Source organism: Microcaecilia unicolor, chromosome 13 (genome assembly GCF_901765095.1).
Source record: "Microcaecilia unicolor chromosome 13, aMicUni1.1, whole genome shotgun sequence".
In the NCBI taxonomy this organism is placed as follows: domain Eukaryota; kingdom Metazoa; phylum Chordata; class Amphibia; order Gymnophiona; family Siphonopidae; genus Microcaecilia; species Microcaecilia unicolor.
Genome location: NC_044043.1, coordinates 47229532 through 47241852, shown reverse-complemented (window position 1 = coordinate 47241852; position 12321 = coordinate 47229532). Strand labels below are relative to the sequence as shown.

At 42.5% G+C, this 12321-nt stretch overlaps 1 protein-coding gene across 2 annotated transcripts in view; it reads right to left on the bottom strand.

Annotated features, from left to right (window-relative positions):
* The window catches only part of BCAS3 (BCAS3 microtubule associated cell migration factor), a 1139946-nt gene that overhangs the window by 1008604 nt on the left and 119021 nt on the right, over positions 1 to 12321 (bottom strand). For both annotated transcript variants that reach the window (XM_030222408.1, XM_030222409.1), the window contains exon 6: positions 2370 to 2451. In XM_030222408.1, the coding sequence (XP_030078268.1) occupies positions 2370 to 2451 (82 nt within the window). The remainder of the gene's footprint in view (positions 1 to 2369; positions 2452 to 12321) is intronic.

Genomic DNA, 12321 nt, shown 5'->3' with positions numbered 1-12321 from the left:
GAAGCAGTTCTAAATTAAAATGTTTCATCCACTTTGATTATCGCTGTTGGAAGCCCTAAGTTTGGGCCATCCATAGTCTGCCCAAAATACGTCCTCTTGCTATTTAGACTTACTGCAGTGTAGGACATCCAAAGTCTGCTGTTCCAAAATTACAACTTGGATGTTTTGGGCAGATGGACCTTTGTGGTGGTGGGGGGGGGGGGCATTTTGAGACATACATCTGCTTTGAAAATGAGCACCTGTGTGTGTTATATTTCTATGGCTATCTAATAATAAACAGTCCTTTCAATATTCAGAATAGTATATTAATATATTAAGGGGTGTTTTGGGGGCTTTGATTCCATCAGAGTCATTATCTAGTGATGGCAATGAATTGCCTTACGATATCAGTTAGTTAAAGGAAAAACACATCCTAGGTTAGATATTTCTCTGTTCACACTACAGAACCTGAATATGTAAAATGGACTTTTCAATGATAAAATGAGCAGATAAGAACTTGAAGACACAGACCAGCTTCACTCAGGCAACAAAAGATTTCAATTTAAGTACTTGGGGGCCAATATTCAAAGTGATTTAAGCAGACAGGAGCCTCTCCTGCCCACTAAAATAGCTTGTCGCCGCCCAACTGCTGATATTCAGCCGCACATAAGCAGGGAGTGCCACTGAATATCACCTCTGATCGGCCCCAATAAAGGTGGGCTAGTCAGGGGTGGCACTGAGGAGAAGCAGGGATTTATGCGTGCACCGGCAATATTCAGCCGAGGCCTGCATAAGTTAAGTGGGTGAATTTAGGACAGCTCAAAAGCTATCCTAAATTCACCCGTTTATCTTATGTGGTCCCCGGCTGAATATCGTATTTTCTCCCTTTCTGCCCTCCTCTCTAGGCATCCCAACAATAGCCCCCCCTCCCTCGGTCAGGATAGGACCCCCCTCGCAGCCTACCTTACCTCCATGGTGTTCCAGCGGGGGAGGGGAGGAGAGCAAATCCCCTCTTGCTCCAGCCCCTAGTGGAAGCTTTTTCAAAATGGCTGCCACTACCTCTTGTGGTACTTCCAGTACAGCGAGTCTACCACGAGAGGTCACAGCAGCCATTTTGAAGAAGCTGCCACTAAGGGCAGAAGCGAGGGGGGTTTGCTCTTGCCCCTGATGCCCTGCTAGACCACTATGGAAGTCAGGTATGCCCCGGAGGAGGGTCCTATCCTATTCTGACCAGGGAGACAGGGATGCTACCCGGATAGAGGGGGGGGGGGCGCTGTTGTTGTGGGGGTGCCGCCCAGGAGGGGCTGTTGTTGGGGGCCACACATCAGGGCCAGGGAGGGAGAAAAATACTTTTTTTTAAGAAAGCCCAGGCCTGATATTCAGCCGGGGCCCATATAACTTTCTTATGCTGGCCCGGCTAAATATCTGCTGGGCCCACATAAGATCCAGCACCCTGCCTGCCCAGACTTAGCCCCAATATTCAGCACCATTGCCCAGATATGGCCCGGCACTGAATACTGAGGGATCATTCAGCCGGCGACGGTAACCATTTTAAAAAAATGCTCACTGCCGCTGTCTGAATACTGGGAGTTGGACTTTTATCATCATCAGAACGTTATTTAGACCCTTGTGATTTACTTGGATTCATTTCCTTCAAAAGGTTTTATCACAGCCTTAAAAGTTTGATAGCTAGTAACTGGGAAGGAAGCAATAATGCAAACCATAAACAAATCAGAAATGAGCCATCAGTACAACATTCAGCACACAGAGGCCAATTACAAGACCTTGTATTACTAACTCAACCACAGCCAGTGGCGTTCCTAGGGGGGGCGGACAGCCGGGGCGGCGCCCCGCCCCCCGGGTGCAGCGCCCCCCCCCCCCCCCCGATGCAGCGCGGACCCCCCCCCCAGCGAAAGACCCCCCCCCCGGGTGCATGCCGCTGGGGGGGGGGGGGTGCCGTAGCACGCGCCTGCTGCGAGTTTACTAACTTTGCTCGTTCGCTGCAGCTCCCTCTGCCCCAGAACAGGAAGTAACCTGTTCCGGGGCAGAGGGAGCTGCAGCGAACGAGAGAAGTTAGCGAACTCTCGCAGCAGGCGCGCGCCGCGGCACCCCCCAGCGGCGTGCACCCGGGGCGGACCACCCCTACCGCCCCCCCCCCCCTTGGTACGCCACTGACCACAGCAGTATGAGTTGGTCATGAATAATCAGTAGAGCTAACATGCTAGCTACCATCAGAGTTAATCATAAAAAAGGAAGTTTAAAATACTGTACACAAAAACAAGGATCCGCATGGTAAAATACATCAACCACTTTTATGGAAACAGTTGGCAACTGAAAATAAACAGGTGCAACTCCACCACTGTATTGTTTATTGGTATACCTATACCTACCTATTTGTGGAGTAAGCAGTATTCGTGCAGTTCGAACTGGCCCATGCCGAACAGAGAACAGCTCCTGGGCTTCACCACTAATCTGTAATAAATACAATTGATAACAAAAAATGTCATGTATTGTTGAGTACATGTATCCTTATATATGTGATACAATACAACCAAAGACCGTAATGGACATTATCTGACTCTTCCTCTCCTCTCCCTCTTTAAGTTCCCCCCAATTACTTATCATACCACAATATCACTTTGTATTCATTCATACCATGTATTTGTTCAGACCGGAATCGGCTAACGCCGTTAATGGTAAAACGTAAGTCACATTGAGTCTGCAAAAAGATGGGGAAATGTGGGATACAAATGTAACAAACAAATAAATAAATACGCACACATTTAAATGGCCACTTAGGTTTCTCCCACCAGATTCTTCTTCATCTCTCCTAATCAACCATATTCTTAACTTCATCTATTTTTACCCTCAGTATTTCTTATTCTCCTTGTTCATGCTGCTTGTACAAAATGGACAAAAGGCTGAATTTTTGATCACAAACCAAAACTCAATGTAATAATCTTGGTCTTAGACTGAATTAAAGTGATCTGGTAAAAAACATTTACCATTTACCAACAAAAAGATTCCTACCCAGGGAGATATACCCAGATTAAATGTATGGTTTTAATTTATAATCCCAGATCAGCTAATTTCTAGGCTTCCATTACTTAATCTTCTACAGAGAGCTTCCATGAAACTAGAAATCTGTGGGGGAGGCAATCCAAAAAGTAGAAAAAAATGAGTTTTCAAATAACACAATATCATAAGGAATGTTCTAGCAGAGTGGAAAATGTCCGAGGGTAAATCTTAAAGGGTCATGGATTTGATATACCGCCTTTCTGTGGTACAACCAAAGTGGTTTACATATATTACATGCAGGTACTTTCTCTGTTCCTAGTAGGCTCACATTCTGAGGGCCTCTTTTATCAAACTGTCCTAGCAATCCCGATGCGGCAATGCCAACAAAACCTATTCACTTTGAATGGGCATCAGCATTGCCACATGGGAATAGCTAACATGGTTTAGTAAAAGAGTCCCTAAGTTTTGTATCTGGGGCAATGGAGGATTTAGGGGCCCTTTACCAAACAATGGTAAAAAGTGGCCTTAGCGCAGTGTTACACAGGTCATGCCTGCATGCTAAGGCCATTTTTGCCACTGGGATAAAATGGCCAATTCTTCTATTTTCCTTATTAATGGCCAAGTACTAATGTTACCATTAGTGCATGAACCCTATCGCCACCCATTATGTAAGCAGTAAGGACGTATGCATTACGCACATGCTAATCAGCACACGGCAATGTAGCTGAGCTAACTGATTAGTACGGAACACACCTACTCTCCCCATCCCCCAAACCCACCCCCAATGCTAAAAAATAACTTTTTATTTTTTAGTGTGGCAGTAGTGCATACACATCCCAAATTTACCATGGGATGCCTCAGCAGTCAGCACTCCCCACGGTAAGCCAATTCTTGCTGCAGTAAGAACACATTAGTGCTTACCACGCTTTGTAAAAGGGCCCCTTAGTGATCTGCCCAGGGTCACAAAGAGTATTCAACAATGAATCCCAATGGTACAACAACAAAAAAGTGTATATTGAGAGGTCAAGAAATTGTAGGGATCATTTGAATGCACACACTTCACTATCTTACTAAAGCTTACTAAAGTGAATGTGGAATCCACAGAGAATTTATATGGGAGTCTTATTTTATAATACTAAAATAATTATAACTAAGGCTTCTGGTTTTAGGTTTAGATTTTAAAGGGCCCTTTTACTAAGCCACATGGGTGTGTACGCGTGCCCAACGAGCATCAATTTTGAGTTACCGCCCGGCTACTGCGTGGCCCTTGCAGCAATTTCGTTTTTGACACGCGTCCGCTAAGTGCACCAGAAAATATTTTTATTTTCTGGAATGTGGGCGGTAATCGTCATTCTAAACGCGTAGACCATTACCATCCGGTTACCGCATGAGACCTTACCGCTAGGTCAAAGGCTGATGGTAAGGTCCCAGACCCAAAATGGACGCACGGCAATTTTCATTTTGCTGCATGTCCATTTTTGGCAAAAATTTTAAAAAGCCATTTTTTACAGGCGGGCTGAAAAATGATTCTGCACGCACTCAAAACACATGTCTACACTACCGCAGGCCATTTTTCAGCGCACCTTTGTAAAAGGGCCCCTAAATGATAAACAGTGATAACCCCTGCCCTCCAAAGCAAAAAAGAAAGTGCTTATTGGATAAAAACCAGCAAAGTGCTCTCCCCTAGCTTATGTTGTACAGCCTTTATGCATTTTCTAGGTGACACAAACATACATAGGGGTCCTTTCACTAAGCTGCAGTAAAGCACAAACATGTGCTTACCAAATGCTAAAAGGCACTACTGTGGGATATGCTCAGGCATCCTGCAATAGTTCTGAAATTGGCATGTGCCAATCCCATGCTAAAAATAAAAAACATTTTTTTAGCATGGTGGTGGGGGGGGAGACATTTGGAGGTGGGCAGTAGGACGTGCCCTGTGCTAACTGGTAAATTGCCACATGCAGCAGGTTTATTGGGGGAGCTCTTCCCGCCTAGTAAATAGGTGGCAGTAAGGGCTCACACAGTATCTGGGAAATTAGCATGGCTGTTAAGGGGAAAATTGAAATTGTGACCATTTTACTGCTGCTCTAAAAGTGGCCTCAGTGTGCAGGAAACTCGCACGCTAAAAAATAGCACAGGCCACTGTTTAGCGTAACGTAGTAAAAGGGCCTCATACATTTGATTCTTCAAAGAGACATCCAGCAAAAGTACTTGTAAGGGTAATGGTAACATACTTGATATACTACCTTTCTATGCTATAAGCAAATTGATGCAGAAACAATGAAACCAGTGGTAAATCAAGGGTTTTAGCCAGCTCCACAAACCCAGAAATACAATGTTGAAACCTGGATGTGGCCTGGCATTGAATTACTGAGCATAATGTCAGCGGCAGTCGGCAAAACAATGAGCGCCGCTGGCTAAATACGGACCCAAAAAATTTTATTTTTGGCTTAGGATAAAATAGTGTGGTAGCTGTGTTAATAAACATTAATTAACATAAATGCAGATAAGGTGTTTTTATTGTACTAATTTTCATACATTTTTTACTAACTTTCGGAGACCTAAAGCTTCCTTCCTCGGGTCAGGACAGAATACCACAACAGCAGTATGCTGTCCTGACCCGAGGAAAAGTTTTGGCCTCTGAAAGTTAACTGAAAAATATATTTAGTTCTATTTGTATTTCTTAATTTGTAACGTAGTGATTGGAATATGCCAGTTTTTGAAATTTAAATCTGCTATCTTTATATTTTGAACAGAACAAGGGAAGATGCATCACTGTTTCTCTTTCTCTGCTGTTGCACTGTACGCACTGTCTCACTTCTTGGAGGTTCAGTTTAATTTTTATCTACTCTGGCCCCCTTGTTGGGCAGACTGGATGGACCGTGCAGGTCTTTATCTGCCATCATTTACTGTGTTACTGTGTTACATTTATATTTTTAGCTTGTGAATACTTATTCTATATTAGGTGAGGGTCTGTATTCTATGTGTATGAAAAAGAGATGGTTTTCTGTTAGCACTGACTGTCTGTGCAGGATCAATCTGTACTAATCTGGCTTATTTAGTTTTCAAATAGGTGTACTGATGTTCTAGTGCTCACTATAATGTTTATTGGTACTGGGGGGGTTTTCTAGGTAGGCTAGTGCTATGTGACTCGTGGAAGTTACTACTATTATGGAATTCAGGGATGTGAAGTCAGAGTCGGAGTTGAGAAGTCGGTAAAAATGTATGAACTCAGATTCCAGCTTCAAAATAAAAACTTACAACACTATAATATATGACAAAGTTATGACTTTTTCTTTAGGAAGCTGTCCAAACCTTTTTTAAACTCCGCTAAGCTAACTGCCTTTACCACATTCTCTGGCAACAAATTCCAGAGTTTAATTACACGTTGAGAGAAGAAATATTTTCTCCGATTCGTTTTAAATTTACTACATTGTAGCTTCATCGCATGCCCCCTAGTTCTAGTATTTTTGGAAAGCGTAAACAGACACTTCACATCTACCCGTTCAACTCCACTCATTATTTTGTACCGTCAAAGAACCCTTAATTATCTGGGAAATAAATACATAAATTTACAATTCATAAACACCTAAGATAAAAACCCCAATTATAATCAAAATAACTTAGTACTGTCAGCCTGTCTGAATGAAATCTCTACAAACCTAAAGGATGTGACAAATTAAAGAGTAGCAAATCTCCTGGACCGGATTGTATTCATCCCCGAGAATTGAAAAATGAACTTGCAAAACTATTGTTGGTAATATGTAATTTATCTTTAAAATCAAGCGTGGTTCTGGAAGATTGGACGGTGGCCAGAGGTGATCTGGGAAATTATAGACCGGTGAGCCTCATGTTAGTGCCGGACAAAATGGTAGAGACTATTATAAAGAGCAAAATTACTGCACATATTCAAAAGCATGGATTAATGAGACAAAGACAACATGGATTCAGTGAAGGGAAATCTTGCCTCACCAATCTATTGCATTTCTTTAAAGGGGTGAACAAGCATATGGATAAAGGTGAGCCATTCGATATTGTGTATCTGGATTTTCAAAAAGCATTTGATAAAGTACCTCATGAAAGACTCCAGAGGAAATTGGAGATAGGAGGTAGTGCTCTATTGTGGATTAAAAACTGGTTAAAAGATAGAAAACGGAGAGTAGGGTTAAATGGTCAGTACTCTCGATGGAGAAGGGTAGATAGTGGGGCTCCCCGGGAGTCTATGCTGGGATCACTGCTTTTTAACATATTTATAAATGATCTAGAAATGGGAGTAACTAGTGAGATAATGAAATTTGCTGACAACACAAAGTTATTCAAAGTTGTTAAACTGCAAGAGGAGAACGGCGGAGGTGGTACCTCTTCACAAAAGTGGTGATAGGGAAGAAGCTGGAAACTACAGGCCGGTAAGCCTCACTTCGGTTATTGGAAAAGTAATGGAAGCCATGCTGAAGGAAAGGATAGTGAATTTCCTAGAAGCCAACAAGCTGCAAGATCCGAGACAACATGGTTTTACCAGAGGGAAATCGTGCCAAACGAATCTCATTGAATTCTTTGATTGGGTAACTGGAGAATTGAATCATCGACGTGCTATAGACGTAATCTACTTAGATTTTAGCAAAGCTTTTGACACGGTTCCTCACAGGAGGCTCTTAAATAAACTAGATGGGCTGAAGATAGGTCCCGAAGTGGTGAACTGGATTAGGAACTGGTTGACAGACAGACGTCAGAGGGTGGTGGTAAATGGAGTTCGCTCGGAGGAGGGAAAGGTGAGTAGCGGAGTGCCTCAGGGATCGGTTCTGGGGCCGATTCTGTTCAATATATTTGTGAGTGACATTGCCGAAGGGTTAGAAGGTAAAGTTTGCCTATTTGCGGATGATACTAAGATTTGCAACAGAGTGGACACCCGGGAGGGAGTGGAAAGCATGAAAAGGGATCTGAGGAAGCTAGAAGAATGGTCTAAGGTTTGGCAATTAAAATTCAATGCGAAGAAATGCAAAGTGATGCATTTAGGGAGTAGAAATCCAAGAGAGGCGTATGTGTTAGGCGGTGAGAGTCTGATAGGTACTGAGGGGGAGAGGGATCTTGGGGTGATAGTATCCGAGGATCTGAAGGTGACGAAACAGTGTGACAAGGCGGTGGCTGTAGCCAGAAGGTTGCTAGGCTGTATAGAGAGAGGTGTGATCAGCAGAAGAAAGGAAGTGTTGATGCCCCTGTACAAGTCGTTGGTGAGGCCCCACCTGGAGTATTGTGTTCAGTTTTGGAGGCCGTACCTTGCGAAGGATGTTAAAAAAATGGAAGCGGTGCAAAGAAAAGCTGCGAGAATGGTATGGGATTTGCGTTCCAAGACATATGAGCAGAGACTTGCTGACCTGAACATGTATACCCTGGAGGAAAGGAGAAACATGGGTGATATGATACAGACGCTCAAATACTTGAAAGGTATTAATCCGCAAAAAAATCTTTTCCGGAGATGGGAAGGCGGTAGAATGAGAGGACATGAAATGAGATTGAAGGGGGGCAGACTCAAAAAAGATGTCAGGAAGTATTTTTTCACGGAGAGGGTGGTGGATGCTTGGAATGCCCTCCCGCGGGAGGTCGTGGAGATGAAAACGGTAACGGAATTCAAACATGCGTGGGATGTGCATAAAGGAATCCTGTGCAGCAGGAATGGATCCTCAGAAGCTTAGCCGAAATTGGGTGGCGGAGCAGGTGGGGGAAGAGAGGTTGGTGGTTGGGAGGCGAGGATAGTGGAGGACAGACTTATACGGTCCGTGCCAGAGCCGGTGATGGGAGGCGGGACTGGTAGTTGGGAGGCGGGAAATACTGCTGGGCAGACTTGTACGGTCTGTGCCCTGAAAAAGGCAAGTACAAATCAAGGTAAGATATACACGTGTTTATCTTGTTGGGCAGACTGGATGGACCATGCAGGTCTTTCTGCCGTCATCTACTATGTTACTATGCAAGAGGATTGTGAAAAATTACAAGAGGACCTTACGAGACTGGGAAACTGGGCATCTAAAATGACAGATGACATGTAATGTAAGCAACTGCAAAGTGATGCATGTGGGAAACAGGAACCCGAATTATAGTTATGTAATGCAAGGTTCCACATTAGCAGTCATCGACCAGGAAAAGGATCTAGGCGTCATTATTAATGATACATTGAAACCCTTTGCTCAGTGTGCGGTGGCGGCTAAGAAAGCAAATAGAATGTTAGGTATTTTTAGGAAAGGAATGGAAATAAAAAATGAGGACATTATAATGCCTTTATTACACTCCATGGTGCAACCACACCTCGAATAATGTGTTCAATTCTGGTCACCGCATTTCAAAAAAGATATAGTGGAATTAGAAAAGGTTCAACAAAGAGCAACCAAAATGATAGAAGGAATTCCTCCCATATAAGGAAAGGCTAAAGAGGTTAGGGCTCTTCAGCTTGGAAAAGAGGTGGCTGAGGGGGGGGATATGATTGAGGTCTATAAAATATTGAGTGGTGTAGAACAGGTAAAAGTGAATCGATTTTTCACTCTTTCAAAAAGTACAAAGATCAGGGAATACTCAATGAATTGCATGGAAATACTTTTAAAACAAATATCAGGAAATATTTTTTCACTCAAAGAATAGTTAAGCTCTGAAACTCATTGCCAGAGGATGTAGTAACAGCAGTTAGCATTTCTGGGTATAAAAAAGGTTTGGACAAGTTCCTAAAGGAAAAGTCCAAAGTCTGTTTTTGAGATGGACATGGAGGAAGCCACTGCTTGCCCTGGGATTGGTAGCATGGAACATTGATACTAATTGGGTTTCTTACAGATGCTTGTGAACTGGTTTGTCCATTATTGGAAGCAGGGTACTGAGCTAGCTGTACCACTGATCTGACCCAGTATGGCTATTCTTATGTTCTTATGTCCTAGGCCATAGCTCTGTTAGGTTACTCTTCCTCCATTACTGTTATAATTCATCAACAAATTCTCTTGAACTGTTTTAAGGTCATGAGAGTGAATGGGAGAGATTTTCTTAAAGAAAATATTTTTAAAAAGTTAAAAACAATCCAACTTGGAAACATTTTCAAAGTCTAACAACCTTTTTCAGGGGCCTTTTCCTCTATTAATCCTGTTCTCCTAAGATGCTACCCCCAAAGGCAATAGGAAATCATTGGTAACCTGAATGCTAGAGAGACAGTGGCCCCTTTGAAATGCACTTTCAAGGCCATGCTGAAGCCACAGGAGCTGCACTATAGCAGCAGCGGACTTTTCTCCCTCAGGTCCAGGCTCAACCAGTCCCAATGGATGACTAGGGATTGGGGTTTTCATTAACCCAAATCCCCCAGACTATAGCACTAAAATGGAGAAGTAGCCTAGTGGTTAGTGCAGCGGACTTTGATCCTGGGAAACTGGGTTCAATTCCTACTGCAGCTCCTTGTGACTCTGGGCAAGTTACTTAACCCTCCATTGCCCCGGGTACAAATAAGTACCTGTATATACTATGTAAACCACTTTGAATGTAGTTGCAAAAATCACAGAAAGGCAGTATATCAAGTTCCATTCCATTCCCTTGCTAAAATCACCTGCAAGCCCAGCCGTAACCTTCTTTTTTAATTTCAGATAAAACTGAAGCAAATCTGATGTGTATCTTCAAGCACTTCACTATGGGTTTTATAAAATTAATCAGATCTGCCACAGAGGGAGGGAAGAAATTCAACATTTCTTGCCAAAAGTTTGAGTTTTCTATAAAATTCAAACGAACTTGAAAGACATCTGGTTTGAATTTAATGTTGACAAGTTTGCCTCTGTAGTGTTCAGGCCATGAGTTACTCCTGCCAATATATTCATGTCTGAGAGCTGACAAAGATATTTATTTTTATTTATTTATCCTGTATTTGATATACCCTCATTTGAAATTTAGGCTAATAACATCATGGCAGCTTACAGACCAGGGAGTAAATGCAAGACAAAACATAAATTAAAATAACAATAAACAGAACATACATGGGAGGAGTTGGAAGTATAAATGAGGTATGTATAGAAGTTCTCAACCTTTTACAGACTGTGACAAATACTCTTTCTTCTCTGTCAAATATCACATAAATACCTCCTTTTATTTCTCAGCATTCACCCTCCAGGGGTCAAAAAAATGTAGGGTGAATTCATCGAACAACGAATGGTGTTTGGCTGATAACATATTATATGTTATATTATATGGGTGGCAGAGCTGGTGGTGGGAGGTGGGGCTGGTGGTTGGGAGGTGGGGATACTGCTGGGCAGACTTATACGGTCTGTGCCAGAGCCGGTGGTTGGGAGGTAGGGATAGTGCTGGGCAGACATACGGTCTGTGCCCTGAAAATGACAGATACAAATCAAGGTAAGGTATACACAAAAAGTAGCACATAAGAGTTTATCTTGTTGGGCAGACTGGATGGATCGTGCAGGTCTTTTTCTGCCGTCATCTACAATGTTACTATGTTACTATGTTATATGTATGTTGCTCTAATCACATCATTAACTATTAGAGGAGTAGCCTAATGATTAGTGCAGTGAGCTGAGAACCTGGGGAACTGGGTTCAGTGCCCACTGCAGCTCCTTGTAACCCTAGGCAAGTCACTTAACCCTCCATTGTCTCAAGTACAAAAACAAATTGTGAGTCCAGTAGGAAGAAAGTACCAGCATAGAATATGTAAAACATTTTAGTTTTACCACAGAAAGGAAGTATATCAAGTCCACGACGCTTTACATAATTAAAAGCCATATACTATTCGTGTCTAATTGCACTCCCAAATATGACTTATTTGTACAGATACCTGCTAGGAAGAATTCAAGAAACTAAGAAACACTGTTTTCAGATTCAGCTAATAAAATGCAGTCTAAGGCACTAGCTATTTTATATATCTGTAAGACGTGACAACAGTGGAGGAAATGGCACACTTTGCAAAATGATCATCCAACATACAAGAACTTAAAACAGATGTAATCAAGATGCCAGAATTCATCCAGCTCTCCATTCTTCTTCCTTCTTGGAGTTGCCTGAGCCAGCAGAGAACATCAAACGCTAGACATCAAACTACGCATTAGAAATGACAAATTCTGCCAGTCTGAATGTCTGACTACAATGGAGGTTTATATTAAAACATTTATCTGGTTAACTTCAGGAGTTAATCAGACATGTGTTTATTTTTAAACCTTCTGTGCTGCTAAATGTATAACCTTTACAAGGACATTTTGACATCCAGCCAAACGTTTCCTATTTGAGGAGTCAGAAGGTGTAGCAAGGGAAGTTTAAACTTGAGCCAGATAATGGTGATACTCAGCTGCTGTTCAGTTAAGTAGT